Raw genomic sequence first — 21,960 nt, 5'->3', positions numbered from 1 at the left:
CTCCATTGGGATGAAGGGTGATTTCACTGTAACGTTTATGGCCCTGTGGCATGGCACCTCCAGGGCAAGTGCGCAGGGTGTGCCAGGGAGGCTTTGCTTTTTCATAAGGGTGGGAAACGAACCCGGGTGCATGTGTGTGTACGCATGCACATGGGGCGGTCAGAGGGAGCAGGGAGGGAGTGCTCTGCCGCAGCAACAAATAATGCAGACTCGCTCCAGGAATATTAAGTGCTAACACTCCTGACATCTTCTCATTCATCCTCTCATTTATGGGTTTTTCCTTTTCTGGAAGGCTTTTAAGGCAGGGATGCTGTTTTAAATTCATCCTGCAACACTAAGCATTGGCAGCCTTTTCTTTATAATGGGGCAGGGAGGTGTACATGGCTGTGGTTTCATAAATGCATGCTCATCCTATATATATATGTGTGTATATATATATATATATATATATATGTATGCATATGTATATGCAGTGTTTTAAACAGAAGGGGTGCAGGAAGATGCTAAAGTGTAGAGATGGGTGTGAGCCTATACATCGAGACTGATTCTGCTGTGGAAGAAGACATGCTTATTAGACAGACAGAGCTATTTCTAACAGCATGGGGAGGAAAAAACAACCCTTTTCAGGACAGCTCAGTGCAGTGGGACTGAGGTGCAACTGCTCCATCTCTCATCCTACAGACTTTAACAGACAAAGAGCCCTTCACTGCTGGGTGGAGCACTGGCTCCACAGACTTATGCAGCAACATAGTCGCTATTAAATTCTAGCTGGTGACTAAAAGGAAGCAGATCCAAGAAAGATGCCCCTGGAGTACCTGAAATTCTGTAGCACTTCCATTTGTGTGATTTCTTCCTAATGTAGCCCTTTACTTGCTGGATCAGCTGTTTGTGCCCTCATCCTATTCTTTCTTTACTACAGAAGTAGGTGCTGAATTGTGTGGATGAATTATACTCCATCTATGGTTTATTTTAGTTATTCCCAGCTCATTTTTTGTGGCTTGCCAAACAAATCATACAAGATTAGGTTTTGCTACTTGTTTTGGGTGACAGGAACTTTTTTTCCCCTCTGAATTTGGAAACGCTCAAGTTCAGATAGGACACCTACCTGGACCTATTGCTCAGAGAGAGCATGTGCCCTGGTTATCTAATTGGGGAAGGGGGTCCTGTTTGAGACCATTTGCATCCCAAGTTAGCAGCTGAGATGTCCCCAAGCACAACTCACCTGGCCCAGCAAATCAGCAGGAACCCACCAGAGTATGTTGTCCGCTAAAGTTTTCAAGCATCACATTTTTACTATTTGGCTAAAATACTACTTGTCCAAGACCTACATGGATGCAGCTGGGAGAGCTACACTGTTGCACCTGCCCAGGACTGTGTTAACAAAGGTGCAAGGGGTCTCATGGCCACCAACCCCCTCCTTGCCACTCTTCTAGGGCGCGCATGCAAACCGAGCAAAGGGAAGCACATTTGGAGACATGCAACATTCACCTAGCACTGCAGGGGTCTATGTATGTTTGGCCTTGCTTGGGCACTGCTGGCTGAATACACGTCAGGGCATGGCTTTGGGCTGTGTGTGCATATGATGTATGGTACAGTAAAGAGCTGAAAGAGAGGGCCACCCCAGCATCTGTTCATGCTCATGCTCAGTTTAGTCTGTGAGCTTGAGCTTGCGTAATGAAGCCTGTGGATATCTGCAGAGCCGGGGCTCCCACCTCCACGGCTGAAAAACAATGCGAGTTGTACGCTCCCATGTTTCTCTGCTGAGCTCCCTGCAGGCAGCAATGAGGTGGTGGGACTGGTTGCACAAGCCCCTCCACGTGCAGTTGCGATCTTCTGTATGATAACAACATATACTAATACTAAACAGCTGCTTGTACTAGCAGCCTGTGCATGGTTGTGAGGGTGCCAGACACCATGCTAAGCTGACCTGAAGACCTGGGACTGAGCGTGGAACAAGCTTACCGCAGCACCTGCACGTAACCCTGGAAGCTGTATGTGGTCTCTGCGTGTTACAGGAGCGCTAGCTAAATTTACTCTAACATGTATTTTTAAAACGCAGGAGGTTAAGACATAAGCCAAAACAAATCTCAAAGACCTTGAAAATTTAAGCTATGGGGAACTAATTACTCAAAACTCAAAAAAAAAAAAAAAGAAGTGAGTAAAAACGTTAGAAGAGAATAAAATTCATGCTCTGAGTGATACTTTAAGCAGGAAATAGTAGCTATTTTCAGTTCATTATATCACCTTTAGTCCTTGTGCATAGCTGCACCTCACTCGCCACGTTTGCATGACTTGCTCTGTGTGTGTGTGTGTGTGTGTGTGTGTGAATACGCTTGCGCATGTATGTGTACACTGCTCATGGGGAGATGCTGAGGCAATCAAGTGAGCGAATGTCCACACTAGGCATAGGCCAACCCACCTGCAGCAGCATGTAGGTATCACACACGCCAAACACATGTGTTTGACACCCATGCCCACACACACACATCCTGCAAATAAACACACCCATGTGCGCGCACAATCCCCCCACACATGCTCATGTCCAGACATGCACACATGGAGGCAGACACACCCCACGCACATGCATGCACACGCACCACGCGTGTGCTCACCCCCCCCCACATGCACGCACCCCATATGCAGACCCACCCACCATGCCCACATATGCATGCAAACAGTCCCCCCCCCCCACAATGCACACACACACAAATGCACACCCCCCCCCCCCACTACCCCCACCACGGACACAGATGCAAATACATACCCCCCCAAAACACGCATACACCCCCCACCCCCAAGCACACATATGCACACCCAGCTCCCGCCGACACATACACACACGCATACCCCAACACACACATACACAGCCCCCCCCCATGCAGTCTCTCACACACACACACACACGCGTGCACACGCACCCTCACCCCCCCCACCATGCGCGCACCCGCGCGCACACACACCCGCGCACCCGCGCGTCTCGCAGTCTCCGGCGCCCCCTGGCGGCCGCCCGGGCGCTCCGCGGCCGCCGCCGCCCCCGGCAGCCGCCGGGGCTCCGGCCCGGTGCCCGCAGCTCCGCGCACACGGGGCTGTCGGAGCGGGGCGGGCAGCGATGACTGGAAGCACATGCTCCCCCTGCAGTGGCTAGCGTTTCTGCAGACGCGCACTGCTGTCCGCTTTTCGGTGGGTTGCTGCCACCTGTACGCCAGCAATACCTTTCATCGCCAGTCCCCAGGGGCAAAGCAAACAAAACCTTACCCTGCCCGACTGAATCAGCCAGGGGCGCGCTCACAGCTGGCTCAGCCCAGCTTCAGACTCAGGCCACTGCACTTGGCCCCTGAGTCAGAGCACAGCTACCTTTACAATGAGCAAAGGCTGTGTTCACTCATGCCAAAAAGCAAAGAATTGTCTCTTTTAAAGGGCACAAGGGGGGTTGGCAAACAATTGTCATTTTCTCTGCAGTCTCCCAGCTTGGTAACCTTGAGGCCGCGCTGTGGGAGTTTGCTCTGCAAGCTAATCTCCTGGGCTAATCATTCGCCTGCAATTTGGCAGTGCTGGTGAGTTCATGACCATGCAATAACTTTGAAGCGGGTTTTCTTTTCCTGTAGCCAGGGAAGGAAATTGGGTTTCTGGTGATGCGTTAATGTGAACACTTGGCAGCATCTCACAAATAAAACCTCACAGAACCCCACAGCCCAAAGGGCTCAACAAGTCAAATCACATTAATCAAATCAGGAAGGAACAAAGTGAAAACTGGCAGAGGCAAAATGATTGCCCTTCTCTTCATCAATACAAATAGTTAGGTATCTGGTACAGATACAGGTGGACTGCTGCCACATTGACTAACTGTGCTACAACAGCCTCATGGGGCACTATGCCTCACGTTTCTGAGCCTATATCCATGCTGCACATTCAGCCTGGGTGATTTGCATTAGTGTTAGAGCACAAGGTACTCTTGGCTAAGTTGTACAGAGAAGTAGATGAGCATCGAAAGGAACTATGTGAGGCCCATTGACCCACCCCCTTGTCCTGTGGCTATCTGCGTCCTACCTGAAATTTAACCACAGCAAAGACAGAGCTGTGCCAATGTGACCTGGCTGCTCCTGCCCTCATGCATGCAATAGCACCAGCCTTGCATAGAGATTCTCCAGGAGTCTTCTCCCGACGTTTGCGGGAGAACATCTCTAGGCGTGGAAGGGCAGGTGAGGCCAGAGCAAACTTCAGTGATTTCACCTGGTGCCTCACCCTCCTGCACACAAACCCTTCCACTCGACTGAAAGCTGAAGAGCAGCTGCAAACTCTCGTGTGAAGTGTCCTGCTTAGGCTGCGCTATGAGAGCTTTATCAACCTTACAAGCAGGGCCGGTGGCACCAGCTATTATTAAGGTTGCCTGACCTTTCCCATTATAAGGCCTTATTTGCTTATCACTTTACAAGCATTAATAGTGCAGGTGGAATGTTCCCATGCTGGGTGTTTGCCTCGGGCTGATTTTAAGTGGAAAAACAACAGCCAAAATAGTTCTGCTGTTTCTGAGAACAAGGCTTGAGGAGGAAAACGGTTTTGTGTTTTTTTTTTTTTAATTGTGAAGGAAGAAAGCATTTTTTGTTTTGTGGGAACACCTAGAAGAAGCAATGAGTGATTGTTGTGGGTGACTCTCTGCTGCATGGGACAGAGGAACCTATCTGCCGACCTGACCTCTTGTTTAGAGAGGTCTGCTACCTGCCAGGGGCTTGAATAAGAGATATCATGGAAAGACTGCCAAGGCTTGTCCATGCATTGGACTATTGCCTTCTGCTGCTCTTCCCTGTGGGCACTAATGACACCAAGGTTAAACTGCATGCCATCAAACAGAATTTCAGAGCTCTGGGGATGGTAGACAAGGGTCTGGGAGCCCAGGTCATTTTCTCCTCAGTCCTGCCTGTGAGGGGGAAGGAGGGGAGGAGGAGTAGACAGATTTTCCAGGTTAACAACTGGCTGTGCCGCTGGTGTTGGAAACAGGGCTTTGGTTTCTATGACCATGGGACCCTGTTTGAAGATCAACAGCTGATGGGGAGCGATGGGATCCACCTCACTAAGCGGGGCAGGTGTGTCTTTGTCAACAGGTTGGCCAGCTCGGTAAGGAGGGTTTTAAATTAAGAAAGATGGGGGAAGAGGAGAGTTATAGAGACAGGGTAGTCAATAAAACACTGCTCAAGTCAGGATGCCTCCAGTGGGTGCATGCAGCCAGGGGAGTCAGCATGGGACATGGTTATGGAGGATCTTCTTGCACCTCTCCTGAGAAACCTCCATGCTCGACTGGCTCTCTGAAATGCCTGTATACCAATGCACGCAGCATGAGGAATAAGCAGGAAGAATTAGAGATCTGTGTGTGGTCGCAGGGCCATGATCTCATTGCAGTTACAGAGACAGGGTGCTCGCATGACTGGAATGCTGTCATGGCTGGCTATGTGCTTTTTAGGAAAGACAGGCCAGGAAGGCGAGGTGGCGGAGTTGCTCTTTATGTGAGGAAGCAACTAGAATGTGTGGAGCTCTGCCTAAGGGTGGATGAAGTGCAAGTTGAGAGCTTATGGGTAAGGATTAAAGGGCATGGGTGACACTGTTGCGGGGGTTTACTAAAGGCCACATGATCAGGAAGAAGTAGTCAGTGAGGCCTTCTACAGACAGCTGGAAGTAGCCTCACGATCACAGGCCCTGGTTCTCATGGGGGACTTCAATCACCCTGACATCTGCTGGAAAGAGAGCACAGCCAGGCACAAACAGTTCAGGAGGTTCCTGCAAAGCATTGATGATAACTTTTTGACACAGGTGGCAGAGAAGCCAATGAGGAGAGGTGTGCTGGACCTTGTACTCACAAACAAACAAGGTCTGGTTGGAGATGTGAAGGTTGGGGACCACCCTGGCTGCAGTGACCATGAGATGGTGGAGTTCAGGACCCTGCAAGGAGGGAGCAGGGCAATGAGTAGGATTGCAACCCTGGACTTCAGGAGAGCTAACTTTGGCTTCTTCAGGGACCTACTTAGGGGAATCTCATGGGGTAGGTAGAAGGAAGGGGGGTCCAGGAGAGCTGGTTAATATTCAAGTATCACCTCCTCCAGGCTCAAGAGCAGTGCATCCCTCTGAGGAAGAAGTCCAGCAAAGTGGGCAGGAGACCTGCATGCATGAAGAAGGAACTCCTGACAAAACTCCAACAGAAGAAGGAAGTATATAGAATGTGGAAAAGGGGACAGGCCACTTGGGAGGAATATAGGGACATTGTTAGAGTATGCAGGGATGTGTCAAGGAAGGCTAAGGCCTGTTTGGAATTAGATCTGGCAAGGGATGTCAAGGACAACAAGAAGGGCTTCTTCAAATACATCAGAGGCAAAAGGAAGACTAGGGAATATGTGGACCTACTACTGAATGGGGCAGGGTCCCTAGCAACAGAGGACGCAGAGAAGGCAGAGATACTGAATGCCTCCTTTGCTTCAGTCTTTACTGCTAAGGCCAGCCCTCAGGAATCCCAGACCCTGGACACCAGGGAGAAAGTCTAGAGAAAGGAAGACTCTCCCTTGGTTGAGGAGGATCGAGTTAGAGATCATTTAGGCAAACATGACACCCACAGGTCCATGGACCCTGATGGGATGACCCACGAGTGCTGAGAGAGCTGGTGGACATCACTGCTAGGCCACTCTCCATCATCTTTGAAAGGTCCTGGAGATCAGGAGAGGTGCCTGAGGACTGGAAGAAAGCCAATATCACCCCAGTCTTCAAAAAGGGCAAGAAGGAGGACCCAGGGAACTACAGGCCTGTCGAAGGTGATCAGGAGCAGTCAGCATGGATTCACCAAGGGGAAACCATGCATAACCAACCCGATAGCCTTCTATGATGGAAAGACTGGCTGGGTAGATGAGGGCAGAGCAGTGGATGTTGTCTCCCTGGACTTCAGCAAGGCTTTTGACACTGTCTCCCATCACATCTTCATAGGCAAGCTCAGGAAGTGTGGGCTAGATGAGTGGATGGTGAGGTGGATTGAGAACTGGCCGGACAGCAGAGCTCAGAGGGTTGTGGTCAGTGGTGCAGAGTCTAGCTGGAGGCCTGTAGCTAGCAGTGTCCCCCAGGGGTCAGTCCTGGGTCCACTCTTGTTCAATATATTCATCAATGACCTGGAGGAAGGGACAGAGTGCACCCTCAGCAAGTTTGCTGATGATACTAAAGTGGGGGGAGTAGCTGATACCCCAGAGGGCTGTGCTGCCATTCAGAGGGACCTCAACAGGCTGGAGAGCTGGGCGGAGAGGAACCTCATGAAGTTCAACAAAGGCAAGTGCAGGGTCCTGCACCTCGGGAGGAATGACCCCAGGCACCAGTCCAGGCTGGGGGGTGACCTGCTGGAGAGCAGCTCTGCAGAGAAGGACCTGGGAACCCTGGTGGACAACAAGTTGACCATGAGCCAGCAATGTGCCCTTGTGGCCAAGAAGGTCAATGGTCTCCTGGGCTGCATTAGGCAGAGTGTTGCCAGCAGGTCAAGGGAGGTGATCCTTCCCCGTCTACTCAGCCCTGGGGAGGCCTCACCTGGAGTACGGTGTCCAATTCTGGGCTCCCCAGTACAAGAGAGACACGGCACTACTGGAGAGAGTCCAGCAGAGGGCTATGAAGATGATTAGGGAACTGGAGCACCTCTCCTCTGAAGAAAGGCTGAGAGAGCTGTGCCTGTTTAGCCTGGAGAAGGGAAGACTGAGAGGAGATCTGATCAATGTGTACAAGTATCTGAAGGGAGGGTGTCGAGAGGATGGGGCCAGACTCTTGTCACTGGTGCCCAGTGACAGGACAAGAGGCAAAGGGCACAAACTGAAACACAGGAAGTTCCACCTAAACCTGCGAAAAAACTTCTTTACTGTGAGGGTGACAGAGCATTGGAACAGGTTGCCCAGAGAGGCTGTGGAGTCTTCTTCCCTGGAGATGTTCAAAGCTGTCCTGGATGCGATCCTGTGCAATCTGCTCTAGGTGACCCTGCTTGAGCAGGGAGGTTGGACTAGATGATCTCCAGAGGTCTCTTCCAATCTTGGCCATTCTGTCACTCTGTGATTCTGTGAAAGTTGGTGATGCTTCTTCCTCAGAGTGTTTTTCTGCTCTGATACTTTGGCGCAGAGCCTGGCAGTGATGTAGGAATTTGGTCTTTCAGCAAAAGCTAAAAAGCTAGTAAAACTATCTATCTGCCTTACCTTACCCCACCCTTTTGGGGGGGGGGGGGGGCATGGCTCATGAACTGCTCCTATTCCTGTCAATGGTGTAGAAAAGGATAGGGGAAGAACGGTGGTGGGACTTGGGTGAGATGGTGGGGGTGGAGGGAAGCAAGATGCTTCTCACTTCTGCAGAAAAAAACCCAGCAAGATAGTAAAGCTGAGAGCTGCTCTGTTCCTTAAAACCAGCCTGCTTCCAGGAGCACACCACAAGAGAAGAACAGCTATATTGGGTCAGATCAAAAGTCTTGTCTAACCCACAGTGCCATCCCAAGTAGGTCCCTGGGGAGGGCGGGGGGTGGGGTGGGGTGCAAGCACAGGGCTAGCATGTCGTGACACTGGCCTGCAATACTCTCTGAGCCTCCGCTGGCTTGGAGTTGTCCTGAACTGGTTGTAGTTGCACTTAATAGTACTCAGTAGATTCAATTTTCCTTCCCTGAACTTGTCTGGTCACTTCTAGACTCCCTGAACACTTCCGTATCCACAAAATACCTCAGGTTTAAAGGTGCACAGTGACAGTCAGCTGCCAGCAGCGATATTACACCCACACGTTAAATTTGGGTGTTATGCTCTACTGTGGTTGTAGGCTCCTGATATTAACAAAAAGCTTGGCACACTGCCTGTCACTCATTGCTACCCAAACTGGCTAGATGAAAACTGCCTTGGTCATTCCTTGCTCTGCAGTCACTTCTGCTAACTGCAGGATAGTGAGGCTGAGGAATTTGTTTGCTCAATGTGGGAAGAATTAGCTGGGGTGTGTTGAAGCCTTCATGAGAAGCAGGCCAATGAGCTTTTTGTCAAGGAAACTGTTAAGAAAGAAGCTAACCATTGTTAACAGACTGGAGGCCACTAAATGCTCAGGTCCTGAATTGCACAGCTGCAGGTCTCTCCACCAAACCTGGTGCATGGCCGTTACTGAGGCCTCAAGGGATGTTATGCAGGAGGCTAAAGGGAGCACAATTTTGTTGTGAGAACACTTGATATGGTGCCCCTAAGGCCTAAGCAATTAACAGTCCAGTGGTGCCTCCTCTGTGGCCCAGGCTCAATCTCCAGAGACCAGGCTAGCTGCAGAAATCACTGAGAGGGGAGCAGACTTCTAAGTTTGTGCTTTGTGGGCTGAATAAAATGGTGCTTTTTCTCCTTGCCTTCAGGCCATGAATTTATAATGCTATAAGGCTAAATGTGGGCCAGGCAGCTAGTGGCCAAGGCCAGAAGGCTGCCTGGGAGGCCTATGCATCTGCTTCATGGCTGGCATTGCCCCCTCAAAGGGTCCAGCGCCCATTTAGGGCTAGGGCTGCATGAGAAGATGATGAATATGGGTGGAAGCTGATGTCACGTCAGTGGCATATGGAAGAGGCCATTGTGGTTGGAGATACAAGAAAGGGATAATATGGACTCAGGTTATACGATGAACATCACACCTGCACCCCTGTAAGGCTGGCAACATCACAAGGAACGATACCAGAGAAGGTCTGTAATTGAAATGGTAATATGGGCACACTCAGCTCAGGATTTTGAAGTGGGCAAAAGTAGAAGATATCATCAGCCCAGGCTGGGGCGGAGAAGCCTAGGAGCTGTTGTGAGCATGCAAGTTGGATAGGTAAGGCGCTGGGAAAGGGGGCCTCTGAGAAGAGGAAAGCAAGTCCAGATCAGGTGTAGGGAAGCACAAATGCTGAGGGAGAGGCAGGTAGAAGGGAATGATGCCCATGGGAAGAGGGAGTTAGTTAGCACCACAAACGCAAAGGGAAGAATAAACCGCAGAAGAAATAGAGGAGATGGCAATTCCTGTAGAGCTCTTTCTTTCAGCACGGATGTGGGGCCGGGTGAAGCTCAAATGCTGTTGAAAAGCTATGGGAGAGGGAATGAGCAGGATGCGAAGGGGTGCTGTGATCCTTTGGCGTGCAAGCGTACAGCACCAGCCCTCTGGTTCGGCTCTGCGGGTGCCCCATAAAAAAATCCCTGGTTTACATACGCATATACTGGCAGGCTCTGCTTTTAATCCCTTCTGCCTTGAAACGGGGACAGGACAGTTGTTGAGATTAACAGCTACCTCCACTTGCTTCAAATCTGCAGCAAGAGCTCCAGCATGGGGGAGGGCGTGTGGGGCAGAAGGGATGAAGTCCTTTCTGGCTGCACCACTGGGCAAATGCTGTGCAAATGCTCCCGGGGTCTGAGGTGGTCACACACCTCTTTTCCACGAGATGGCAGCCAAAGGCAACGGAAAACCAATGGGAAAAAGCATCTAGGGGCTTGCGGGGCCCAGCGCTACCCTCTGTCAAGCAGCGGAGCTGGGGAAGGGGCAGCCCAGCTCACAGCCCTGCAAGATGCCCCTGGCTGGATAGGGCTGCCAGAGCCTCCAGCAGCTGTTGTGGACACCAGGAGAAGAGCTGGGAACCCAGGTGAAGGCCTTAAGGCGCCTGCTCCCCAGTGGAGTCTGTCAGTCTGTCTAGGTAGCTGGTTAGCCAGAGGCACTGGCCCCCTTTCTCTCTTAGTCCAGATGGCAGCTGGACCTAAATCAGCTCAGGCCTGTTCAGCAGATCTGCACACCAATGTCCTTCCCTAGCTGCGTGGTATCCGCAAAGAAAGAGCACTGGCTGGCATTACTGCCCAGGCTTAGTGGCTATGGCCATCTGCGGGAAAATCGTGGGGCCCTGCAGAGACAGACCTACTAGCAAAGCCCCCATGGGACCATGCTAAAGAAGGGGTGCCAAATTCTGCATGCCCAGGGCCACTTAGGCCAGGGGCAGCCCACTGTGGCCTTGTTTGTGTGGCACAGAATCTGATCTCCACCAGTCTGCGTCTTTCCACAACCACCATGCAGCAGTACTCATCCTATTCTGGCCTGCCTTCAGGCTAGCATTCCTCCTGAGTTGGTTACACTTCTTTTTGGGAGGGAGGGGCAGAGAGAGGGGAGAAATCTGGCCAGCTGGTTAGTCATCCCTATCAAAAAGTCATCTGCCTGTGACAGTAGTAAGAAGCAGAGGTTGTAGGATATGGTGTAAAGCATCTAGCCACCTTACCTCCCCCACAGAGAGAGCCCTCCTTCTGTCCCCTCGCTCCATCAGCTCCCTTTCGCAGCACTGAGAGCACTCCTTCAGCTGCCTGGTGACACCGAGATCTAATGGGGTCTATAAGCAGTGAGGATCTATGGGACAGAAGCCACAGAGACTGATCTGCCATGCCACATAACCCTCGCTTAACAGACAGATGAGGCCAGACTTACAAGCAAATCCATTTGGTTGCACAGAGCCAGGCACCCAAATGCTGTAAATAACATGATCGCTGCCACCAGAAATCGAACCTATGACTTTCAGGATTCCCCATACAGACCTTTAAAAAGGGTGGTTTGAGCTGTAAGCAAGAGGCAGACATGCTCCTGGCTCACACCTAAAGGGAAAAATGTAGCTGCCTACACAGAAATGGCCTGTGTGATTCACATTCACTAATATGAAATTTCCCACTAGGCTTTGGGCCCCTTCATCTGAGGAAAACAAAACGGAGATAGGAAAAGAGATAGCAGGGGCCTGATTTTTCTCTTATTTAAGAGAAACATTAACAGCAGTCCAGGACTTGGTATGTCTGCTGATGGAGGAGAGCCCACAGAGTCACTTCAAAGGGCTTCGGAGAGCTACAGGCTCCTTACGTGCTTTGGTGAACCTGCCCTTGGGATCCTGCCAGAGAACGCAAGGTAAAACCAAGCATGAGAGGAGAATCAACTCCCATCCGTCGTTGTTCGAGGGTGAGGCCAAGTGGAGACATGGCAAGGCTAGGAGAACTTGTCTGTGATGGGAAGCAGGGGCGATGGTAACCTGAGTGGAGCTGGACTGCTGTTTTTCAAAGTGCTTTCCACCTCAAGCAATTCTGGGCTCCATGCTGTTGACAAGCTAATTCTGCTTACTGTGAAGGCTGGAGTTGTGCTTCTTGAGCAAAGGAAATGACCAAAAATGGTGGTGGTGGGGGGGGGGGGGGCGAGGAATGAAAAAAAATAACTAAAGAAGAAGGAGGAGGAAAAGGGGATATGCAACATACAGGTCTCTCTTTCTCATCTCACTCCCCTGGGGCCTGGAGGGGTCTGAGGTTTTGCACTTGCCAGCTCCTCTGCAGGAAGTCATTTTTCTAGTCTGTTGACTCTCTTGCCAGGGCTTCAGAAGATGAAATCTTTATTATCATGAAGGCTTAAAAGGAAGGAATACTGTTAATTCCATTTTCAAGGTCATACTTTGAAAGTTATTAATTTCTTTCTTCCAAGGCTTTGCACTCTACTCTGAGGCTTTAGGGATTAGCAGCTTCTACTTGCTAGGGTTTGTCTGGCTTTTTTTTTTTTTTTAACTTCTTTCCTTCCTCCTCCCCTTTGGAGAGGATGACATGTTTTGCACTCCTTGTTCTTAATGTTCAAACTGTTTTGTTCATTACTTGCTTGTACCCCATTTTCAACACCAGCTAATATCTGTGGGGTCTTTACTGGTAGGGGTTCTGCTCTGTAATTAAAATTTGACTCTGACTGCACCAGCAGTAAGCTGGCTTTTCTAGAAGCAGAAGTTCCACTGTGTAAACTAGGGAGAATGCCTTCCAGCAACTCTCCAACAAGATTAAGGAAATGTCTCTGGTGTCCATCAATCTTAGCGCAGTTTAATGTATTCCAGAATTTGCTCATGGTTTTTTAGCACTAAACAGTTCTTCCCTATGTTTTGGAGCTATTCATGGTGTACTAATTACTCATCTATCATTCCTCATGTCTTAGTGAAGATTCATTCTGTAATGGAGTTCACCCATCCTTCCCTGAGGCCTAAAGACTATCCCCGTGATTATATTTCTCACTGTCTTTCTAAGAAGGTCATGGTATTCAAGACATGGCTGCTTACACCAGTTATCCTAGAGCTGGTTTACAGTACTGCTCTTCTGGAACTGAACTATTATCCTGATCAGTGAGGCTGGTAGTGACTAGAAGATCAAATATGTTTCAAAGTTGCACAGCTATTTCATGACCAGATCTGTGCTGTAGATATCAAAAAGTTCCAATATTATCTCACAGCTGAGAAAAAAACTCTAGTCTCCCACTCTCTTCATTCTCTGAACAGTTGCAGGAGATTCTTTTTAAAAACACTTGGTAAACTACTGATACAGAATCAGTTACTTCCAACTCCCTTGTCTTCAAACCATTCGTCGAAGACTCTCATCTACAAGCAAAAAATCCAAAAAATACATAGCAAAGGCTCACAGGGGAGAGCTAAGTTTTTTCTCTCTGCTTACACTTTCTGAAGATACGGACATCCCTCCCCTCTTCGGACCTCAAGCACACGTGTAGGGCACTGTTCCCTCTCCTCAGCAGACCAAAGGTGACAATAGCATACGGTTTGCCTTCTCATTAGGGAACAGCTACGGACAACATAGCCCCCTCTCAACCCGAGCACACACGGAAGGAAGCCAGTTTGCTAATCGGAAGCTCTTGAGCCTCTTGAAAAATTAATATTTTCATCAGCTTTATGTATGTTTATTTACCCACTTTATCCTTGCAGTGGTTTTCCACACGCTTTTCTGGGTATTCAACATAGCAAAGATTTGGGTGGCCAGGGGTGGGGGGGGTGACCAGGAAGGGGGTCAGTGCAGGAGGGGGAACAGGAGGAGAACTACATTAGGGTAGAGAGTGACCAGGATGCCTGAGGTTACTCTGCTACCTCTGAGGACCATGGCCACCTGCTCAGGCCAGCAGTGTGCTAGGCTGCAGCACCGTCATATCACTGCCTCTGCCCTTACAGTCCCTCCCTTCCAGTACCTCTAGCGAGGGTTTACAAGAGCAGCACTGTGTGACATGCCCCCTCCTCTCCCCCAAACCTGTCCTCGAAGTCTTCTCACAGCCACCACTCCTCTTGGCAGACTCCCCTGCATCGACCCTGGCTGAGACAGCCCCTGTGGGGTTAGAAGGCCCCTTGTCCCCATCCCTCATGGCGCAGGAATGGAACGAACCATGGGTGAGGTTTTAGCCAGCGTTTGGCAAAGGCTGCTTGCGAACAGTGAGAAATACAGTGTCTATGTCATGGGAGCTGTGTGAACATGCCTGTGCACTTCTTTCAGTGTTTTGGTGATTATAGATGTCATCAGAGAATGGCCAGGCCCACAGACTGGTGCACGTCTCTAAAGGGATGTCTAAGCAAATATTACTTTGTGTCATCTGTAGTTCTCATCAAAGCACAGATGTGCGGATTTGTGTGTAACTCCAGAGCACGACTCCTGGTCACTTTAAAGCCTCAAAAGTTGAAGCATGGCTTTAATGCTGGTGTGCTGGCCCAGGCACGGGTAACACTGGCACAGAGAGCCATACTGGCTTCCTGCAGCCCATTCCCAGACTAATCAATTCAAAAGGGAACGTTAACTATTATACAGGAAGCTGAACTGGCCATCTGCTGAATGGCTCGTGTGTAATGGAAAAGAGGCCCACAGCCACTTCTGTTCATCCTTTACATGTTCTAGGGTGCCTGAAAATTGCTCAATGAGCATGGGATGCAGCTCTGAGCTAGGTGTGTGTGTAGTGGTCTGGCCTGGGAGTGTATACATGCGCCAGTGTGCACGCGGCTCTGTGACACCTACCGTAAAGGCTGCCTGGCTGGACCTCACTGAGGCTGTGCTGGTTACAACACATCATCTCCGTGGCCTGATCATCACATCATTCTTCCCCTTGCTCCTACCCATGGAGCCATTCCCCAAACCGCAGTGGGACATGCATGTGACAGTGAGGAAGGGCCAAGCACAATTCCCCTTCACTCCCCATGCCCCTAGGCCTGTCCCTTTTGCTGGGAAGCTCTGCCGAGAGGCCTCCTCGCCCATGGCGGGAAAGGCCTGCCAGGAGAACTCAGATTTTTCTGCAAGCCTGGTTTCTATGGATTTTTTTTTTCCCTGTGCACCCTCTCCCTCCCAAATCCTGCACCTCCCTTTTCCCAGTTGTTTTTGTTTTTACAGAGAGCGCTTAGACAGCTGTATTAATCATGCAAGCCCAGCCATGTGTAATGTGCTTTATCAACAGCAAAGCAGGCACTGAATGGCAACTGGTTCACAAGCGGGCCCGGTGCAACGCCTGAGCTGGGAAGATAAACCTGCCGCTTCCCAAACCGACTTACCGTCATGGGTTAGTGAATGGAGAGACTGTTCACTTGGGACAATAACCAGAGGGGAAGGCCAATTTGTTAGGCAAATTCTTGAGTGGTTTTCAGTGGAAATGGAAACGGGGAGAGGAGGAGGAGGAGGATGAAGGTGGGAATTACTCTTTGGACATTTTCTCTCAAGGGAGAGAACTTTTCTTGTGTGTGTTTAAGGATTAAATCAAGGAAATAGTGGCAGTTCTTCATGTTCCTCCTTGCTGCTGTCCACACTTGAGTTCCAATTAGCTGGGCTGGCAGCTGAGCAAGAGAAGTCAGAAGAGCGAGAGGGAGAGAGCAAGGATTTAGGTACATTTGCTGTGCAGTGGGCATAAGCTCCTCTCAAAGGAGGAGGGTTCAGCTGGTGGCTTCAGAAGCTTGTCTAACATATAGATACAATCAGGTGTCCTCCAGGCTGGGGATATATGCCTCAGGGGACTTATCGTCTGCCTAAGCACTGCTCTGCAGGTGAATCTGTCCATGCTACAGCTCTGACGCTATCGGTGTCCCTGCCTGACAATTGATTTTCTGTGGCAGTTGCTCTTCCATGAGCTTGTTACTAATCTCTTCAGTGCAGTTGTGCAATTTCTCCCCTGCCTGGTTTCACCCAACCTCCACTCTCCCACCCTGGCGGCTGAGCCCTGACCTCTATTTTGCAGTGCTCGCCTGCGTGCTGCAACCATGTAAAGCCACACCTGTGACTCAAGAGACCTTGAAATGTCTTCGGCATCCCAGTGCAAGGGCCTAGCTCTGAGGAATATCTTTCTGGGACTTCCAGTCTCAGTTCTTACCCTCTGCTTGTGCTCTTCCGCACTCACTGAATCTCCACAACATTGCTATTGGAGAGGGTTATGCAAATATATGCAATTCATGGCTCATTTTGGAATAAATCAATCTCAATTAAAATTAATGAACAAAAAGTACAGAAACAGATGAAGCAATAAAGCCATCCCCCCCCCCCCTTCTTCCCCCTATCTTTCTCTCCCTTTTTCTTGAAAGAAAGCTAGTTTCTTTTCTTTTTGCTTTTTGGGGAAAGAAGCAGACAGTTTTTATTTTTATTTTTATTTTTTTAAACAATGTCAGCAAACAGAAACTGTCTGTTGCTATCCAAAAAGACCAAGCAATGTTAGTAGCCATAGAAACAGAAATAATTCTTGGCATGTCTCTTTTCTGTAAGGTGTTGCTTCCAGCTGAAAACAAACAAATCCCCACTACCCCTTTTGGAAGACGCTATCATCTTCTCTGCCTTTGATTTTATTCATTTTTAACTACATGGTCAAAATAAGGTAAAATGTCACCACTTGCTCAATATTTATGAAGGAGGAAGAAACAAATAATATGATGTCAGCCTTCTGCCTTCACTCTGTCTTGTCCTTCCTATTGCCTTGGCCTGAAATCCCAGCAAGCTCAGCACCCAACATGATCTCAGCCTGCAGTACCTACCAGCCTGGCAGAGATGGGTGCTCACCCTGAGCAAGAAGAGAAGCTTGGCCTGGCTGAGTGTCCACTCTGCAGAGACATGCCCTTGTGGACTCACCAAATGGAGAATGAGCTCTTTGGAAAATCTCGCTGGATACCATCAGTGGGAAGCAAGGTGAGCCTTGAGTTGTGCTTTCTATTCAGAGTGACTGGCATTACAGCTGAGCTCTGCCAAAGAGGCCGATGATCTTTGGCTCTGGTCAAAGATCAGCCAGTATTCGGGGAAGAGAGAGGCACACTCTCTCTGACTAGTCAGGTACACATCACCACACAGTGAGGAGCACAACTGAACTATGGCTCTTGAATGCCTGAGAATTTAGGGAGACACCTGACGCACGAATGGCCACAAACATGCACTCCACACTTGCTCTCTACAGCCATTATTTTTGTCTGCTGGTTATTTCTGTGTCAGGATCGCAGTAGGACAAGTTTGGACTTTTTGGCCTGTTTATGCTACAGTTATGCTCAGCTCTACCACATAATGAATCGTTTTAAAGGCTGTGAAGACTTAAGTTTTCACTGACCCTTTCTTGGACTCCCTCTGGGAAAGCAAATTTTGGTCTCAGTGGTGAGAGAGAGGATTTCAGAAATGGATGGGTTCCTTAACTGGCCACACTGCACTGAGATGATTGGTTTCTGTGGGCTCTTCCCATGCAACTTCCTAGTCAGCTAGGCCCTTCATATGTTAACCCTTTACAGTCTGATGTATTTCCGCACATTCTCTCCTAAGTTTCAAAATATTCAGATATTACCTTTTGCCAAAAGAGAACCAGCTCACAGGAAAGCAGTCTGCAGAGCAGAACTGGTAAGGCCAAGCATGGGAGGAAGCTAAAGGGGAGCATGGATGGGTGGAGGTGGTCACTGCAATGGACAAATTCTCTCTTCTCCACCGCTAGGACCTCCGTGGGGAGGGAAGTGCATTGAGAGGGGATTACAAAGAAAGATGCTCTGGGTGTTTCCCACTCTGGTCATCAGCCCCAAATGAACGTCTCTTTCCTCCCTTCCCCCAGCTCCCACCCTCTTGATGAAGGCATTAGTGACAGGACAGGCTACAGCTAAACACAGACTAGCTACAATCTACAGTCCATCCAGGGCCATTCTCCAATCAGTATGGCTTTTAGCAGAAAGACAGGACTGCTCATTTTCATTTTCCCTCCCCCTCTGCCAATTACTTACGCACTACTGCTATAAATCTTTTGTTATCCTGTTGATGACTGCAACTGGACTTTTTCTGATCAGGTCCCAAAGGTCAGCTTGCATGCTTGATGCCCTTGCAAGTTACCCTGGGCAGTTCCAGGTGCTGCCACTCACTGGGACACACAGCATCTCCCAGCAGAGCTCCCGATGTGTTCAAGCTAACCATACTTCAGTTTGAGAAAGTCTTTGATTAATCTGTGGTAAACCCTGATCACAAAACTCCTGCCTGACAGACTTATGTGTTTTGAAGCCTGTCAGTCTGGCTAAGCCATTTCAGTGTGGACACCGGGTACTAACCACAGGGGAGTCTATGTTCAAAGGGCTGAGGGTGAGGTTCAGCAGAGGACTGAGATGGAGCTAGTGCCATAATTGTGATAGATGTCTTTGATGCTCAACAGAGATCCCACTGACCCTGACCTTGACAAGTGTAGTGGGGAATGTGCAAAATTATCCCTTTCCAGAGGAAACTTATTTGAAAAGCCACTTGATGATGCAGTAAGGTCCCCATCATGACCACCAGATGTTGTGTCATCTCATTACAATGTGATGTTACAATGCAGGCAGGAAAATGTGATGAATTGACATCATCCCAGAGGACATTTCAGGGCACTTTGAATGCCTTGCTGCAGAATCAAGAAAGCTGGAAACTTAACCTGGGACAATTGCGCACAGCCAAGAGCTGAATCAGCTGGGCTCCCACCAGCCTTCTAGGAAACAGCCTCATCAAATTCAAGTCCCATGTATTTAGCAGAACAGGCTTCTTCTGAGTCTCTAGCCTGCCTGAAAGCAAGACGCTTCCACAGCAGCTAGCTAATGATAGCAATGCTTAGCGTGAGCACAGTGCTCTTCATCTCCAAAAATCTTTTTACAACTAATGCTCAAAACCCCACAGGGCAGGAAAGTGTTATGGAGCCTTTAGAGAATGAAATTGAGGCAGGAGGAGGGAACAGAACATGAATCTGGTCATCGAGGCTTGTTTAAGAGCTGAGGATTGCATCCCAGAACATAAGCTCATTGGGAGGAAAAGATCAAACGAGAAAACTCTAGGCCTAAGGTCTCTCTGAAGATGAACAGCAAAGGGAAAGCAAACTTGGAGATAAGTGCCAATAGCTGTGCTGAACGCCCACATTAAGGAAGCTGCTAGGGGCTTTCAGAAAACAAATGAGGCCCAGAGTATTTAAATTCTACTTTTCCCCTTTGCAAAATCCTCTTAGCATGTCCTGGTTCACTGGAGATATCCCAGCATTTGGCATCACAAATTCCTGAAGACTCCTTGCAGAAGTCATGTCACATCAGGATGTTCTTGGAGGAACTCTCAGGAGAATAGGGGGCAGCAAAATGAAAAAAAAAAAAACCTTCAAAGGCAGAGAGGAGAATGTTTTAAAGGATTGACTAAAGCTGTGCAGGAGGGCCTTGGCAGCCTGATTAGGAGGGGTATTTGGTATGGAAATCTGGGCCTTGCTCACTTGTAGTTTTTGCTTTATCATTTACCTTAATGGGCTACTAATTCAAAACCAGCTGTAAATAGAGCTGGCTATGAAAAAAATGAACATTGCCTGTCTGTGGAATTTAAGGATATATAATAAAAATAATCATAAAAAAGAAAAAGCCCTGGGTTTTCCATCAGGCAAAAATATTTGCCATTGAAAATTTTGCTTAAAAAGAACACCCAAAATAGGAAAACTCCTCAAAACCTTACATCCCAAACAGCCTCAGCAACTTCAATTTCATATCCAAGCACAAGTTTCATTTGCAGTATATACAATAATGGTGTTTAATTGGATTTATTTTTCCACGCTAGGTTCCCAATGGCCTACTTTACTCCTTTTCTCAGCTCCTTGAATGTTATTTACAAATCACTCTCTGGGATTTAATTTTAATGGTAGCTTGATTTCTCTTTTTTTCCTTCCTTTTTTTTTTTAGGTACTTTTCTTTAATTGTATTTGCAGATTTGCCTTTTAAATAGGCAATTGTGGCTACATCCTGAGCCTGAATAAGTTGCCAAGAGCAGAGCTTCATTTGAAAATGCAGAGTAGTTAAATGGAGCTGATGTAACACCCAGCATTTATTGTTCTTTTCATGGGAGTACCTGCAGGTGCTTTACTTGGGCAGGTGCCCTTTTACAAAACAACCTGGGTTCATAATGACACTCTACCTCAAAGCTCTATGCAGACATTAACTATTTAGGACTCAGAACATCCCGGTGGTTTGATTATCAATATCTTCATCACATGGTGGTAAAACAAAGATATGAAGGAGCCCTAGGCAAGCATTTTTTAAGTGACTAAGGGGACTGGCTGCCTTATTATTGATTTAGTTTCAAACACCTGGAAATAGCCTCATTTCTGGAACTGCAGAGTCTCCAGGCTTTTTCAGAATCTCAAGGTTGCATCCAAACTCCAAATCTCATGCAAGTCCGGGCCATACTGCCTGGACCTGAGACATAGTTAGCCAGCATGTGGCAGAGGCTCGAAAATACTCGAGACTCCTACGGTTTTTTTTGCCTTCATACCTCCTCTCTTTGGAATAAACCACTCAGTAGCATCCCACCATCTTACGTGCTTTTACCTTGCACTTCTTTTCAGGCTCTGTCCCTCAAATGCAGTACTGTGTGACAGACGGATTTGGGTGTGTTTGACAGAGGAATGAGAGGACAAGGTGTTTCACTGTGAATAGTTTTCACAACTAGAGTGACAATCTCTTGGTAGCAATTTAATTTTTAGCTGCTCACTTGTCCCCTCCACCATCTCTGCAAGATTTTTAGGTCTGCTTATGCTTTTCATCCAAATCAGAATATGTAGGCAAAGATAGCTTAGGACTGGAATATATATTAGGAGCGTATCTAAAGACAAATTGAACCTCGTTGAAGATAGTCCAGACTTGGATGAGGACACAATATCAGAGCCTCAAAGCTTGACTAAAGGTTGTTCCTGCTCAGTTGATTGGTTTTGTGGAAAGGGAGGGGGAAGAGGAAGGATGAGGAAGGTGAGCAGAAGGGAGCAAATGACACACAGAGGAGAAGGGATAGCCCTTATTTCCTGCATTTCTGAACCCATCCCTAGCTCTTAGCATTTATCAGGATGATGGAGAATGACCCGGCTAGAGAGCTACTTTGACATAAAGCATATACTGACCTGGAAAAGGATTGGGGAGTGTGGGTAAAACTCGTTCTAAGGGGGGAAAAAAACCAATAAGCAACATGCAGGAGAAAAGGATGAGCCACTTTTCACACCAAGCAAGCAGCAGTTACCAACCTGATGGAGCTGTCCATCCTCAAAGCAGATGAACTAGAGTAAGTTTCATATACAGAGCATTTCACTAGCAACACACCTAATGCACGTCAACATCCTCTGGGACTGGGCGTCAGACAGAAGTTGTTTGAAGAACTAAACAAATAATACCCACACAGCAAGAGGAATTAAGCACCTGCAGTGAAGCTAATTGGAGTTGACAGGCCACATCATCCCTCTGGCTTTCAAGGACCCCTCATGTCATCACCCTACAGCTGCTTTCAGCTATACCTTCTGCTGGAAGCTAGCCTTTGGCAGAGAGGTGAATTGTGGAAGTCCTCCACCTGTAGCTACTGCTTCCATTGAACCTTCTCCACAATGGATTTCTTGTGAGCGACAGGTCCCTTGAGGATGTGGGCATGGGAATATTTGCCCTGCTGAATCCTCACAGGTGGCGTGTTTCTTTTGAGCCTTTGTTTTCCTACAGGAACACAGCTTTTGCAGAACCATCAACCTTTAGTAGTGTGCAGAATCTGCTGTCTTGATTATAGGTTCTTAACAATGCATCCTTGTTATACATCACAGCAGGAAATGGCTATTGCTGGCTTCATGCTTTGCTTTTTCCATGCCAGGATCTCAAAGTATTGCACAGACACTGAGTGACATCAGGAGTCAGAGACCCCAGTCTGAGGTAAAAGGTAGTGTTAATCC

At 48.5% G+C, this 21,960-nt stretch overlaps 1 protein-coding gene across 4 annotated transcripts in view; it reads right to left on the bottom strand.

Annotated features, from left to right (window-relative positions):
* LSAMP (limbic system associated membrane protein) overlaps positions 1-21,960 on the bottom strand; it is a 1,028,525-nt gene that overhangs the window by 8,254 nt on the left and 998,311 nt on the right. For 2 of the 4 annotated variants that reach the window (XM_009675203.2, XM_009675202.2), the window contains one exon: positions 21,154-21,189. The exons of the other annotated variants lie outside the window; for them this stretch is intronic. In XM_009675203.2, coding sequence (XP_009673498.1) covers positions 21,154-21,189 — 36 coding nt within the window. The remainder of the gene's footprint in view (positions 1-21,153; positions 21,190-21,960) is intronic. 4 annotated transcript variants of the gene reach the window in all.

Source organism: Struthio camelus, chromosome 1, assembly GCF_040807025.1.
Source record: "Struthio camelus isolate bStrCam1 chromosome 1, bStrCam1.hap1, whole genome shotgun sequence".
NCBI lineage: Eukaryota > Metazoa > Chordata > Aves > Struthioniformes > Struthionidae > Struthio > Struthio camelus.
This window is presented reverse-complemented; position numbering and strand designations above follow the sequence as displayed.